General features: G+C 45.6%; 1 protein-coding gene across 5 annotated transcripts in view; it reads left to right on the forward strand.

Annotated features, from left to right (window-relative positions):
* The window catches only part of COMT (catechol-O-methyltransferase), a 41,945-nt gene extending 36,791 nt beyond the window's left edge, over positions 1-5,154 (forward strand). For 3 of the 5 annotated variants that reach the window (XM_072983715.2, XM_072983714.2, XM_020805464.3), the window contains exon 5: positions 1,791-5,154. In XM_072983715.2, coding sequence (XP_072839816.1) covers positions 1,791-1,970 — 180 coding nt within the window. In that variant the 3' untranslated portion in view covers positions 1,971-5,154. The remainder of the gene's footprint in view (positions 1-1,790) is intronic. The other 2 variants (XM_020805466.3, XM_020805465.3) reach the window with 1 other exon arrangement.
* The last annotated feature ends 11,128 nt before the right edge of the window (positions 5,155-16,282 follow it).

Genomic DNA, 16,282 nt, shown 5'->3' on the forward strand with positions numbered 1-16,282 from the left:
GTTATTATTTAGGGGCATGAGCGCAGGGGGAGGGGGGACAACTGCCAAAAGCAGCATTTTAGGAGCAGAGAGTAACTATTGCTAGTAGAGATGCACAAGTGGACGTAATGAGGGTCCAAGCCCCGTGGAGCTGGACGGTCCACTCACCAATCCGCTGCTGTCGTGGGCGCCATGGAGCCTTCCAATGGCTCCGGAGATTGCATTTGGCGAGCAAATCTTGGACCCAGCAGAGAGGCTTGTCATCCCGCCTCCTGCCAGGAGTGACAAGCTGAACGCAATCTCCAGAGCCATTGGAAGGGTCTGCAGTGCCCGTGGCGGATCGGTGAGTGGACTGTCCAGCCCCATGGGGCTGGACCCTCGTTATGTCCACCTCTGCGGGGGGATTCGTATACTAATAACCCCATCTCTAATTACTAACTATTCACCAGCATGGCAATGCAAGCCCTTACTTTAACATTCATTGGGGTATTTAAGCACGCATTAGAGCAATTGCCAAAGTTGCTAATTGTCAGGGTGCCAGTCACAGATCACTCATGTGCCTGTTCCTCTACCCGATTGTGCACCTTGACAATTGGCCACAATTAGTCGCAGCCAACATCTACCATTCCTCTTGTGCATGGATAAATTTCCAGTAGGATTTTGGCCAGTGTAGGATGTGACATCGTGCTGAAACAATAGTTAGAAGTAAAAGTAATGTCATAGGCATGTAGGAGGAAGCTTTCTTATACTGTATTGAAACTATGGATCCATTCAGGCTGGGATAGTCCCTTCTCAGTGTTGATGGCTTTTATGCATACCCTTCCGAGCTATTCTTGAGTGTTTCGTGGGTCTCCCATCCATCCATTAACCAACCCTAACCCTGCTTAGCTTCCATGTCAAAGGTGGCACTATCAATCAATATCCTTATTTGTAATGTGTTACTTCCCAGCTGCTGCAAGTGGCCTCCTGCTACCAGTCTAAAACTCTTCACAATTGTTTTGTCTTTAACTTATTTCGCTTCCATTTTGGTGGTCAGAAAAAAGATGGAGAAAGCAAAGGGAAAATGTATGGTTGGGTCATACATTGTACAATGTTGTCCTCTTGAGCCCTTAGGGCAGTGATTTCCAACCTTGGGTCCCCAGGTGTTCTTGGACTCCAAACTCCCAGAAGCCTTCACTACTTGCTGTGCTGGACAGGATTTCTGGGAGTTGTAGTTCAAGAACATCTGGGGACCCAAGGTTGGGAACCTCTGCCTTAGAGGGTTCCAGGAAGGAACAGCACCATGACATAATAACAACACCTAGAGAGGAAAAAGGGAGCGGTAACAACTTGAGTATTCATCATTCATTTTTTTAAATAAATGGTAAGCCAAACAAAAGAACATCCTTAGTTTTAATTGTGAAAATCAATGAGAATTCAAATGAGGTCAGAATGCCAACAAGTTTGTCTTTCTAGTGGTTCAGTAAATGTTTTTATTGGAATAAAATGTGGAAACTGCCTGAAATGACTAATGCAGGTCACAGAAAAGTTAGGTTTTGAATGGAGGGGGGGATGATGGGATACAGAATAGGCGATGTAAATGAAGTGGGGGAACGCTGTGTCATCTGCGTCAAAAATGCAGACCTCCAAAGCTATGGGGAAAGTGGTAGCGTGCCATTGCACCATTTTTGTGGAAAGCACAAATGTTAGAAGACGAAGCAGGGTGTGTAGGTCTCCCAGTGAAGTCAATGGAAGGAAAGGAACCAGATTTCTAACGTATGCGGAGGAAAACCCTCCCTGACTAATCCGCGGCCTCTTTTCTCTCTTTCCAGCAATACGGCCTCCTACGGAAGGGCTCCATTCTCCTGGCAGACAACATCGGCTTCCCGGGGGCTCCGGACTTCCTCAAGCACGTCCGTAACAACGAGCACTACGAGTGCACCCATTACCCCTCTCACCTGGAGTACATGAAAGCGCCCGACGCCATGGAAAAAGCTGTGTACCTGGGATAGAGGGAAAGAGCATTTTAGCTAGCGTCCTGCTTCCCTATGTTACATGTGAGCACACAGAGATTAATCCCGTCTGTGCTGGAACCATAGTTTTCTCTAATCTGAGGCCGCTGGTATAAAAGAGGTTCACTAGGAAATGGTGTAAACAAGAAAACTTGGTTTTAGAGACTACACTTATGCATAAATAGGCCCCCGATGTTTGGGTTTTTTTTTTTTTTTTTACCCTTCTGTTGTGTTTGGGACCCCTTTCCTTGCAATTTGTTCCCTTGCTGGACTGTCTCTTTGTACAAAAACACTGTAGACAACCGATTCTAAAGCCTAGGGGTTAAGCAGGCTTTTCTGTTTCACCGCCCAAGCCGACCAAATTGCCTTTCTGAGCGTTTAGCATTGGGTCGCAGCCAGAGCCGTTGTGCCTCTTCCAAGGGATCGTTTTGGCAAAAGATGTAGGAAGGTTTCTACCCCAAACCTAGTTGCCTTCCTTCAGAGCTGTCCTGGAGCAGAGAGGCCCAACCCTGGATCCCTGGGAAAACATGGTGCACCCCTTACTCCAGACCCCATCACAACCGGTTGGGCAGCAGCTATGTGTTAAGGCACTCATGAGCTGCACAGGGCAATGGTGGAAGCCGTCCTTTGCGTGTGAATACGTAGTAGCCCTGCACACAGAATTTGGAGAAAGTGCCCATTCCCAACAGAATTGGCCTGATTTGACTGGATTTGTGAGAGATGCAGATATACAGTGGTGCCCCGCATAGCGAGGTTAATCCATTCCGGATTAACCTTCGTTATGGGGAAACATCATTAAGTGGAACGGGGAAACCCATTGGAACAAAGTTTAATGCATTCCAAATGGGCCCAAAACTCACAGTTCTCCGATGTTTCACCATGTTCCGGCGGCCATCTTTGGTATCCCGGTGGCCATTTTTTGTGGTCTGGCAGCCATCTTGGGTGTCCGGCAGCCATTTTAGAACCGCCGAACAGCTGTTCCCCCCTCGCATTAGCGATGGGGAAATCCGCATCGCAATGCGGATTCATTGTTAAACGACGCGCTCGTTATGCTGGATTTGGTTCTGGGGGAAAGCAAAGTTGTTTGGGTCACATCAGATTGGGCACAAATCATTTCAGCCCACTCGATGGCTTGAGTTGTTTTTGTGTGGCCCACTTTAAAGGTTCCTCGCGCACAAGTGACTGGATCCAACAGTCTGGAATCTGGGCAGTTTACACTCGTCTTTAGGGGCTATCCATGCAAAAACAAAAAACAAAAACGTTGAATCCAGTGGGTCAAAACCAGAAGTGTTATAGAGTCCTTTTAGCTTTTCGTGGTGCATTGCATTTTATGAATTTACAGAGTCAAATCCAAGGGCATGTATCGAATCAAGGGGAGCATAAACCAGTGCAGACTGACATGGGATAGAGTCTGGATGACACCACGTTGGGAAAGGCTGACACAATACGTGCAGACCCCGTTTTCCAATGCTGGCAACTACCTATTCCCCTTTGGGGCTCTGTTGCCAAACATCACCACCGACTCCCAGGGGCTCGTAAAGCAATCCCGGCAGAACCTGGTGGACGAGAAGCATGTGTTGGAAAGAAGTGTGACAGGCACAGCTTTGCATACCTGAATGAGGAAGGATGATGAGGGGAGCTGCTTCCAACTGGAAGAGGCCGTCTTGCCGGGATGTTGGTGGTCTGTGTTGCACTTTCACCTCCCTGCACCCAAGTAGACCACCCCACGTGGATGTCAGAGGGCGGTCTGGAATGACAGCTGGCAAACACTGCAACCTTTGGGTTTGTTATTTTCCTGGCCTGGTTGCCCAACAACTGCATATCCTCCTTTAAAGGTGGGAAAGACCTAAAACAGAGGAGCGCCCTTCCGTCCACACATAGCTTCGAAGGGGCCCTTGTCTATGCTTTCTGATTTATTAATAAAACTTAGTTTTTTTCCAAAGAGAACCACCGGTGTCATCGTTCTGCATGCATTATGGGTTCCCATTATTATCGACATGGCTGCAAACGCCTGTTCATTATTTTGTTCTCTAGATCGCTCTTCGATATGCATAGCCCCATCGTAATAAACAGTAAAATCATGGCAACAACATGAAGGAATCGCTGAAGAGGCTAAATGTCATAAACGATCAAACGAGAGTTGCAATAAATAGAACCACAACGTTGATGGCACAGATCTCCTTCCATGCCTGTGATGTTCACAGCTGCTGTTATGGCAGAAGTGCAGTGGTTGGAGGGGGATTACTGAGGGCAACCGGACCCAAAGCTTTCCTTACCATCTGACATCCCCAGATTAACTGTTAGAGCAGTATGACAACGGAATCAGTGACCTCAGGAAGGGAGCACTCCAACACTGGAGACATTCAAGAGAAAAGGGGACACCCATCGGTCAAATCTGCTTTGATTTGTGTTCCTGCATTCAGCAAGGGGGGGGGGGTTGGACTCTATGGCCTTAGAGGCCCCTTCCAACTCCATTGTTCTGTGATTCTACTTATTTATCCACCTGTTGTGACTAATGGAAGATGAAATTTAGGGGGAAAGCTCCCTACTCCCACCTTTTTTGCTTACTGGTCGATTTCTTCCTCACCACTGTAGGATTGCTCTACCCAGAATTAAAAGTCTGGGGATCCCTCTGTCTCTCTCTCTCTTTTTTGTAAAGCCTGCTGGTGAAAACAATAGCACGAGGGAACAGACTTGGGGAAAGGAAATGGGTGCCACTGTTGAGAAAAAAAAAAGGCCAGTCTCCACATGCCTTGCTTCAGATGGTAACAGTAGCGGAGGAAAGCCTATAGTGAGTTGTTTAGTTAGGGCATGGATCTGCATTATACATACTTACGTGGAGATTTTTATTGAAGCAGAAATGCTTATAGGTCACCTGCCATCTTTTCCTCCCACACTGGTTCACCTGCACCAAGTATCCCTCAGGCTGTCCAGCTTCTATTTAAAGACCTCCATCATCTCCTAGGTCAGTGGTTTTAGGGTCCAACTGTTCTGTTTCTTCTAATGGCCTCATGATGCTCGAGTTGATTTGCTTTGTTTCTGTATTTTTATTATCATTGCTCTTGTTTGTTTTATCGTTCTTATTTCGTCTGATCTTCCTGATTGTTAGCCACCTATAATTGTGCCGTGCACTAATCGGTTGGTATAAAAGTCTAAGAAATAAATAAATAAGAAATAACGGTCAGGAGACATTTATCATCGCGTCACTGAAATCCTTTAGGTCTTGTGCTCCCTTTGGAGCAATAAAGAACAGGCTTCTCCCCTCGCCTGTGGGGTAGCCTACAGATAACTGAACATATAGTGTATATGTTTGTTGCACCAGAGGAGAACCCCTCTCATCATGAATTTGCTTGTTTAAAATATTTTTTGCCCTGCATTTCTCCTTGCAGAGGCCAAAAGGTGGCTTGCATCATTAAAAGACGATGTTTAAAGCTAAAATTACAAACACACTGAATAAAATAGTGAACAAAAAGCAACAGTTTTGATGCAGTAAAGCACAGCCCTCCATTCAAAAACTGAAGCCAAGCAGCCAGTTGGTGTTGGAAGAAGTCGTTTTTGTGTAAATCAATTGGACTGCCTGGACTGGGACAAAAACTCTGCTAACTTACACCAACAGAAAGTCTGCCTGCAGAGAAAGGTCTTTGCCTGCTCGCAGAAGGAGAGCCAAGATGGGGCCAGATGGGTCTCCAGTGGGAGGGAGTTCCAGAGTCTGGGAGCACCCGCAGAGAAGATCCTGACTTGTGTCCCTCCCAAGTGCCCCGTGAAGGTGGCGGGACCAAGAGAAAGGCCTCCCCAGAGGATCAAGGCTCGTCAAGGCAGACCCTTGAGAACTGAAAGCTTCAAGAGCTGAATTCCACCGAGGGATGACTTAAAACTCATATTACTAATCACTCTGTCTCAGGGGAGCCACTGAATCTTTTAGAATGGTGAGGATGGGCTATAAAAATGCTGGGAAATGACCAAACCAAAACGCCATGAGGAAGAGGCCATGGCCATTGGGATAAGTGCAGAGAGCTGGATCGGGCCCCTAAGAGAGCCAGATCCAGCCACAGGGACCTAAGGTTGCCCAGTTTTGGTACAACGAGAGACAACCAGCCCTCACCTCACGAGGGGGCAAGTGGCTGCTTGCATAATTATGTTATAAACCTCCCTGAGAGTGCTCTAGCGCTATGGGGGTGGTATAAAAGTCAAAATGACAACAGCAACAACATAGGTTCAGGCAGGTATATTTTCTAAATAAAGAATTAGTACGTTGTTGTTGTTTAGTCGTTTAGTCATGTCCAACAACGCTTATTATGGATTATTACATTGACCGCTTATTATGGATTCCTTTTAAGGGTGGTTGTTTTTAAAATTTACCCCGTTTTTCTTTCTGAGCAAATGATTGTCAGTTTTTAAATCCGTGTCTGATGTACTGAAAAACTCTTAATATCCCCTTTCCCCCTGATTCCAATCAGCAATCTCTCTGGGATCTTCCCCCCGCCAAAAAAAGGACACAAACCTAGGTCTAATTAAGATGAATGAACCAAATGAGAAATATTGGCTGGACCCAGTGAGTAATGATCTGCTAAAGCAGGAGCTAAAGACTGGGGTCGTTTGTGTTTTCTTGACAGCATCAAGGACTGTTTTTTTTTTTTTGTTTTAAATTAATGAACTCTACCTGAAGATAACCATCAAGGGCGGGGAGGGAGAGGAGGGAGATGGATGCTATTCTGGGCCAAAAGCAGAAAGAGGAAGAACCCGGGTAGACCCAACACAAATGAAAGCTAAGAACGAAACTGGGAGTCGTCATTAGCGTTCCCTCTATTTCCATAGTGCTGGAGGAGCGCTTTGGAGGAACGCTGGACTGGCAGAAAGATGAACAAGCAGGTCCTAAATCAAAACCACCCCGCCTGAACAATCTCTAGAGGCAAAAAAATACTGAAATGGAGGCTGTCCTCCTTTGGGCCCATCACGAGAAGGCAGGATTCTCTGGAAAAGAGAATAATGTTGGGAAAAGTGGAAGGCAGCAGGAAAAGAGGAAGACCAAAATACGAGATGGACTGACTCCCTCAAGGAAGCCACAGGCTTGAGTTTACAACACTAGCGATTTCTGCAAAGGGGAAAGCTTGAACCCCAGAAATACCTGTTTCTGAACTTCAGGTTAGGGTGTCTACCATGCTGTAACAAAAATGCCTCCACTTGGTATCTGTAGGCTTAGCCAAGCCGTAAGAGTTAGAGAAATATTAAAAATGTGGTATTGGGAAACCCAGGCTAAGACACAACTGGGCCTCTGGCAGACTCCACCAAAGTTTGTTGCTTCAAGGGGATCGACTTGAAGCATAGGCTTCCCTCAGCCCCTATGCAAGATTCTGGATAAGTTCGTTAGAAGAAGAAATTAAGAGGAGGAACAGAGGAAGGAGGGGGCACTAGGACAGACCGACAGACACAAACTCATCTCAGAGACACAAGAGGGAGGGTTCTGCTTGTACAATACAACACTCTTGCTTCTTCACATGGTATGTGACACAATTACCCGTATTTTTCGCTCCATAAGATGCACCTTTCCATAAGACGCACCAATTTTTTAAGGAGAAGAAAACAGGAAAATATAATCTGTTTTCTTCACTCCATAAGATGCACAGACTTTCCACCCCCCTGTTTTGTGGAGAAAAAGTGCGTCTTATGGTGCGAAAAATACGGTAATTGCCACTATCTATGATAATCCTTTTTAGAATGCCTTGATGGGCAAGAGAGCTAAACTCATGGAACAAAGAAATCTATGAAAACTATTTAAGCAGCAGACTAAGTAGTCTATAAAGGGTCAGCCTCAGGAGAGAGGGAGAGGTGGTATGTGTGTAGACATACACATATGGGCATAAAGAAGGGGGGAAATGGAAAACAGTGTGATCCAATGGCAATGAAACACAAGAACTACAGTCTATCTCAGTTCATTTAAAGATAATGGCCTCCATTCAGGCCTAAATGGGTAAATCCAAATTTCTGCATCAACACCGATTCAGCGATTTTAATGCTGCAATAGTGCTCTTCTGACATTCCTTTTGCCTGGCAGACTCCCTCATTTTCTGGCCTCCTCTCTGAAAGTGTGAACTCCAGACCTGAAGAGTACCGCAAAGGAATAGGGCGCACATCGAAACTAAACAAGAAGGGAATGGACTGCTGGAGAACTCAGTGGTTTAGGGAGTTTGATTCCCCCACGGGGCCCTCCTTGATGGCCCACAGGATTCCTTCCCGCTGGGCAGGTCTAATGCTATTACGGTTGTTATTCAAGGGAGAACGCTGCAGCCCGCATAAACATCCCAGACATCATCTTAACAAGACAAAGATTAAGCTGCTGCTCGCCCAGCGGAGTTGCAAGCAGCACTTTCGGCTGTATTTCAAAAGAGACGAGGGCCCTGATATTTCACGCTTGTGGTTCCTAAGTTAACCTTTGACCTCTGGGGCTTCATTCCCCGATATTGTGACGATCTCCAAATGAAGTAGTTCTGACAGATGAGAAAGGTCAGGATGCAGAAATGTCTTGCCGTTTGTGGCTGAGCGCCGATAACCTGAGGGCCATCTTAGTGCACCTGGGAAGAAAAAAAAAAGAACAGAAGAGCCACTGATAGAAAAGAGAAGCTTCGCGTTTAGTCAAGAGCACAACGAATCCTCGTTCGCTCTGCAGTTCAATTCGCTTCCTTCTCCTTAAACAACCTCTTCTTAGAAACAAACATGTTTCTGGAAAATTGCATTAATATTCCCTGAAAGAATGACTTCAACAGTTGCTCATACTGTGGAACAATTTAATCAGTGATTTGGAAACTAGCAGACATTTCTAGCATATAAAGGAATTTATCCATTTATATTGGGCTAGACCGTTGATTCGTTTCAATTCCACCCAACCAGCTTTGACTAGCAGCAAATCGTCAAGAGTTTTGTTTTCCCCAATTGACTCACCTTTCTCTGTACAAAACATACAGAGTGCCAGTGGGCACTAGCCTTATCGCTAACAATCAGGGAGTATTTGGAAAAGGAAAGGAAAATTCATGCTACGACCACACGGTTTGATAAAAGGGCAGACTCTTGTACATACTCCTCTGAGGCAACCAGTTTGTTATCTGAGGACAGAGGGGAGGCACAGCAAACTTTTGTTAAAGAGATGAATGCAGGCTAGCACAACCCAACAGAGGCAAGACTGAGGGTTTATGGTAAAGCACATTTTAAAAAAAGGAATCTGCAAGAAACCAAAGGCCAGAAATCTGCCTGAAGCATGTGGCAAACTGGACAGTAATTTTCTTTATTTCTAAGTTCCCACAGAATAGGAAACGAGGCAAATATTCATTCCAGTAAATTGGCCATCTCATGAGAAGAGAAGACTCCCTGGAAAAGACCCTAATGTTGGGAAAATGTGAAGGCAGGAGGAGAAGTGGACGACAGAGGATGAGATGGTTGGACAGGGTCATCGAAGCTACCAACATGACTTCAATCCAACTCCGGGAGGCAGTGGAAGACAGGAGGGCCTGGCGTGCTCTGGTCCATGGGGTCACGAAGAGTCAGACACGACTTAATGACTAAACAAAAACAACAACAAAAGCCAGAGGGAGCAGGCTGCAGCAGAGGTACTCACCCGTTGAGCTGGGACACGTCGGGTTCAGTGGAGTCATGTCCAGTAAAGCAGCATCAAAGTGGGTCAGGATCTCCCGAGGGGCCAGGCAGAGAGGCCAGGACCTTGGAGAGCTCACTGGGGGGCCAGCAAGCAAGGAGTGCTGGCTCATTTTTCCACCAAGAGAACTGCCAGTACCTTGAAAAAAAGGCCCTGCAGGAGGTAAAGTCTGGGTGTATTCAGCGACAGAGAGTGTGGTCATCTCAGGCCACAACTGTGGGCCATGGAGGCATTTAAATGCTGGCAGATCCTGAGGCCCACACAGCAACCTGGCAAATACTGGCTACCCTTTTGAATCTACCCACAGAGTTTTGTTTTGTTTTTAAAGTCGCCTTCTCCTCTGTGGCTAAGAGCTTGGACGGACTGCAGCAAAGTCATCTTCTGCAAAATGCTGAGGAAAGGGCCGCACTCTTATGCTGCAGATTTCTCTAAAGGGAGTGTTAACAAAAGGGGAAAAAAAAGATTTTGAATTAAGGTTCTTGGATCCTCTGGCAAGGACCTGAAAAAGAGAGAAACGGTTGGCGCAAACCCACATGTGCAAGGCATTGGTAAATATAGGTTAAAGGTTTATTGGGAGGGAAGGAAGGAAGGGAGAGAGGAAGAGTGGATAGAGGAAAGGAAAGGAAAGGAAAGGAAAGGAAAGGAAGGAAGGAAGGAAGGAAGGAAGGAAGGAAGGAAGGAAGGAAGGAAGGAAGGAAGGAAGGAAGGAAGGAAGGAAGGAAGGAAGAATGAACAAATGGAAAAAGAAAGGAAAAATGAATGAACCAATGAAGAAAGAAAGAAAGAAAGAACAGAAAAAGAAGGAAAGAAAGAACGGAAAAATGAATGAAAGGAAGAAGAAAAAATGAACAAATGGAAAAAGAAAGAGGATATATGAATGAACCAATGAAAGAAAGAACAGAAAAAGGAAAGAAAGAAAGAAAGAAAGAAAGAAAGAAAGAAAGAAAGAAAGAAAGAAAGAAAGAAAGAAAGAAAGAAAGAAAGAAAGAAAGAAAGAAAGAAAGAAAGAAAGAAGCTTTGCAAAGCAGAGTGCTATCATTCTGTGACCCGTACAAGCAGCTGAAAGGTTACAGAAATCCATACATCCTTTACAGAGGTCTTTATCAAAAGTGATGCTGTTACTCCCAGAATGACAAGTTCTGGGTCTTCTACAAGCATCCTTGCTTAAAGTTACACAAAGTTACCTACACCCTTTGAAATAATTCCTGTTGCCCTGGAAAGGTGCCAGACCATGTCCTTGGATATGTTCGGACAATTGTAGCCCTTTCGAGTACACAAAGGCATGCAGCCCTGTGTCCTTGGCCTTCTAATGCTGACCTAGCCCTCCTCTTAGGTGGTTTGTTGCTTCCCCTGTGGGCCTTCTAGATTTTGGCCTTTCAGCAAGATGACTCTGGTTTCTAGATAGACTTTGTGTCCATTTTCATTCTGGCTAGTCAGCAGAAAATGTTTCCAAAGCAGACACTGCCTTATTGTTTCTTGAGGGACATTTTGTGGGTACACAGAGTCTAAGCTTCGAAAGTTAGGCTAAATAAATAATTGCATTATGGGTAATAAATGGTTGCTTAGAAGAAATAGGAGCAATATGAGGACCTAGGGTTGTTGTAATATCACAGCTTCTGCTTGAGGACCACACTGTTCTTAGCCAACATGTTTCTCCATGTCCATTTCAACCATGGAAGGACAACTCAAACTCTTCCCTTTCTGTTGGGTACAATTCCGGTCATACGAAAGATCGAAACAGTAGGGCGCGTTGGTTGCACAAAAGCAGTCTATCCCTGGAAGCTCCAGTTAAGAAATACCAAGCCACAAGTGACAGCCAAAATACTAACTGAGACACAACCAGAGTAAACAATACAGTGGTGCCTCGCTTGACGACGTTAATTTGTTCCAGCGAAATCACTGTAGAGCGAAAACGTCGTCAAACGAAATTTAAAAACCCATTAAACGCATTGAAAACCGTTCAATGCGTTCCAATGGGCTGAATACCTGCTCGTCCAGCAAACAGCCTCCATACGGCGGCCATTTTCTGGTGCCTGTTAAGCGAAAAAGCCTTCCTAAAACCAGCGGGGGGCCATTTTCTTCAGCTGGCGGCCATTTTGAAAACCGACAATCAGCTGTTTGCTGATCGTCGTAAAGCGGAAATCGGATCCCGAAGCATGGAACTGATCATTGCAAAGTGGAAAAACCCCATTTAAACAATCGATTGCAAAAACCTAATCGTACAGCAATTTCCTCGTTAAGCGAGGCAATCGTTAAGCAAGGCACCACTGTACTGAGTTATTTGGATAATAGCTTGAGCTGGCAGAAGGCAGCTTCCTCTGTTCTCAGCCCTCTCTAGTATGGATAACAAACACCACTGGATGGAACAGCCAAAGCTGAACATGTCACACACACATCAAATTCAAACAATTCAAGAAGACACAAGTTTGTTCCAGGCATTGTTTATTGAAAACACACCAAATTGTTAACCTACACACCTGGTTGCAACAAGCATTCTACTTGTCTGTGTTACGGAAAGTTCCTAGAATAATATTAATACATTCGGGTTATGTTAAACATTGGTTGTGTGAAAGCATAATCCTCCCCTCCCCTCCCCGTAGTCTTAATTACCAAACTGGTCCATTTATAGTACAGTGTAAGTACAATGCAAAAGGACCCCCACCCCACCCGACCGCCCACCCACCCAACCCGGTTTAAAATGACAGCAATCATATTGAGGAAGATTACAGAAACATTGTTTTAAATTCCTTTTATTTTTTGGATTTGGGCCACTTCCCCCCCCGTACCTCTCCCCCCCCACAAGAAAATTTTAAGGCACAAGATTGTTACAAACACATCGGCTCCTAATTCACCAGGAAGCTGCTAAAGTCAAGGAGGTTTGGTTTTACACACCACCCTCTTGGCTGGATTTGAGGGATCCCGCACGTGCACCTGACCTGCTTCTTTCCATCATCACACTCTGCTGAAACCCAAGACCAAAAGAAAAATCACCTTACGCTGATGCTTTAAACCACCCCTTGCCTTGGGACCTCAACAACAAAAGAGCCCAGACTTTACTGTTGGCACCTTAAAGGGAGGGAGCAGCGAAGAGGCATCCACAATGCAGTGCAGTAGAGTGTGTGGTTTTCCTAGACTGCGCCCATCGGATGCTTGAGGCCTTCTTGATGGGTAACTGAGCCACCCTGGTAAGGTTATCTGAATTTGCAATGAGCCCAACAGAAATTAGTGAAAGAGAACCGCAGAGCTGGGACGGACCCTATGGATTATCAAGTCAAGGAGGCCCGGTGGGGGAATCGAACTGCCAACCTCTGGCTCCACAGCCAGAGACCTGAACCCCACTGAGTTACCCAGCATGCATCAGGGTGCTTGGCCTCTGTGTGCAGCACCTCCAAGTGGCAAGAGTTCTTCTACAGTGGAGAGAAAGACGTGGCCTTGATTTTTGGAGGATCTGAACAAGGCTGTTAGGGACCACTGAAGGTCATTCATTCGTAGGCTTGCCATAAGTCAGAAGTGACTCGAGGACACCTAACAACAACAGAGAGGACTATGCCATTGACTGAAGATGGAACCCACATGTTTTTGTCTTCTCCTCTATAACCAGCTCTGAGTACTTTACCTAAAATACCCCCGGAGGATGGCTGTGACTCAGAATTAACTTCACAGCTCCTAAGACTATGCAATAAAGCACTGCCCTACTGCAAGCAGCGAAACGGGCTACTATACAAACTGCAAGGAGTCCTTTTCTTTCCCCCCTGTTCCCGTCCGTCACCTGTGCCTGAGATGGAGAACGCCGAGCTCTCCGGAGGCTGCTAAAGTCCATCTCCCGTGAACTCCAGGCAACGTACAAAAAAGATGGACATTTCTGGGAGCTCCAGCCTAGCCAACCTCTAGCGGGCCACGGATTCCCTATCGTTGTCCTATGTTTTACTAAAACAATGAACAGATTCTATTAGGGGCAAGGTTTTGGTGGGGCGCTGATGAGAATCATCTGATGGAGGGGGCTGCAGTCCACTCTGTCCTCCTTGCTACTGCCCGTGGAGTCATTCTACCGTTCTGTTCGGTTACCTCCGTCAAGGCTCAGGATCAAGAGATGTTGTGGTTGGGTGGATCATTTTTTATCACCTCAAGTTCTGGGATGAGACGTGTTGCCTTTTTTGGAATAACTGGGATCAGTCCAAAATTAACTTTCTCCAAGTTCTGCATAGGGCAGGCGATCACAACCATAGTTAAGGTCAATGGGGTGTTTCCGATAACTTGTTCTCGCTCTGTAAAGTTCTTACTTTCAAGCCAAACAAGTTAGTCCCAGGAAGGCGGCATTCAGCTCAAGCGTTATTCTCAAGACCATTCAGACCCATGAGTCCGGCTGTCCCTTCACTTCATACCACTTTGTTCTCTTCCCACTTGTTCACACAAAACTCTTTCTGACACCCAGATCGGGTTCCATGATTTTGACACAGGCTTGTATATATAAATGCCTCCAAGTGTATTTGAAACATGGACGCTTCCGGCCACGTGTTCGATGGGTTGAATCAGCTGGGGTACACAAACAAACATCCACATCCACACACACACATGGAGATCACTCTAAACCTGATCAGCAGAAGATAATAAACTATTATAATTGGGAATCCTTATCTCGACCTCACTGTCCTCCCCAGTCTACTCTGCAACGGCACTGGTAACACAACTAGCCCCTCTTTGGCATCTCATACTTAACTGCGCTTGCTCCGTGCAGTGCCAAAGGGCACCCTGATGATTTAGCATCCCAATTAACTCAGTGCACTGGCCAGCGTGACTGATCGTCAGGCACAATTGGGGTCGTAACCACAAGTTCTGTAGAGATGCTAGTTGGGGAAGGCTGGTGCAACTCATGATCCAAGAGGAATGGCACACTGTTAAGTCCAGAGTCATCACTTTCTTAGAACTTCAGTTCATTGGCCCCTGGCCCTCTGGGACAACAGGGAGGCATTAAGCCTGCCTATGGAGCATGTCGACGCTCATACCTGGACTGCTTTACTGGGCAACCTATTTCTCTAGCTTCATCTCTTAGCATCAGCTTGATATCGACCAGTTTCAATTCCCCAAAATGCCTTGGAGTGCTGAACACAGTTTGGAGAGGTTTAAATGGGCAACTAACAAAGGCTCACGGACTCACCAAGATGGCCCCTCAAAGCTGACATATCAGTAGCATCAAGAAATGTCTCTATCATGGTGAGAGGGAAAGAACACGCCAGGTAAGATTTCACCTGAAGAGGGACATTTTCTTTCTTCCTGTACAGTATGCCTAATTATTGTGGGAAAGTACCACACTCATCTCTGATTTGAAGGCAGAAAGAGAACTTAGCCAGATAAGATATCTCTGGACCAAGGAAGCCATCCTATAAATTTCATCCATCGCTAACAGAATGAGTACGAGGATTCCCATATTAACCACGAAAACAAAATAAAAAGGGTATTGTATTCCACTTGGATCCACACAGTGTGTGAAGAAGTGGAGTGTAATCTATGAGAACTCATACTGGAATCAATTTGCTAGTCTTAAGAGAGGCAACAACATTTTTCTTTCTTTGAAAAAAAAATTAAACAGGCTAAAACAGCTACCTCTCTGGAAACTGGTAGAACAAAAACAACAGCTTTCTGGACTAACAAAAATGCTTTCACACAAGCCTTCCTTGCGTACAGCAGGAGGCTGTTGCCTGCGACAGCTCAGGCTACAAAAAATTGTTAGCCTTTAAAGTGTCACAAGACTCATTTTTGTTACGAGTTCAGAAATTAGCACACATATAAGAATTATTAGAATTATCTTAGAACAGTGGAGCGGGAAGGGACCCAATGGAGGCATCGAGTCCAGCCCCTGGTCAAGGAGGCCCGGTGGGGAATCAAACTTCAAATTTCTGGCTCTGTAAGCCAGATGCCTTAAACCACCGGGCAGGCTGGCTTTGGCACAATGAGATATAACTTTGGCTCATGTGGTGAGACCTGAAGGTGAAAGGCAACATGAGGATAATGCAAGTAGTACAACTGAGAAGACTATATCAGAACAAACATAACGTGTTGAGCTAAGAAAACAGAATGGGAATATGGAGCTTTGCACAGAGTATGGGGCATAAGCAAATTTGCATACATTTGGATATTTGGTATCATTTATCTTGCCTTTTCTGTTCAGGGGAGTGGGGCAGTAAAGGAGGTGGGCAGGAATCTCGCCGTTGTCGTTACTTTAGGTTTCTTTCCCTGAACAAACATCGTGATGATTTTGGACAAGATTATTTTGCAAGCTTGGGCTGGATAGACGAGAAGAATCAGAACAGACAGACAAGGTCACCTAGAGCTGCCCTCTGAAAAGCCACACTGAATCTAAATCCTTTGCCACTATTTTTCTGGAGGAGACTCAAAGACCATCCACAGTGGCTAGCCAAAGACCTCTGCAGAGATCGCACACAAGCGACAACAAATACAGCTACAGACACTTGTCCACCCAGTTCTTGAAAGCAGATGTGTTGTAGTGCTCCTAAATGTGAAGACAAGAGATGGGCGTGAAACAAACCACAAAGCAAAAGCAACAACAAACAAACAAAAAACACAAATTGGGCCATGCTAAAGAGCACATTCCTGGGGGCACTTGCTTTCGGGAGCTATAACTCAGACATCCCAAATCCAATCTTTTCCAAAC

This window comes from Pogona vitticeps, chromosome 14 (assembly GCF_051106095.1).
Source record: "Pogona vitticeps strain Pit_001003342236 chromosome 14, PviZW2.1, whole genome shotgun sequence".
Taxonomy (NCBI): Eukaryota; Metazoa; Chordata; class Lepidosauria; order Squamata; family Agamidae; genus Pogona; species Pogona vitticeps.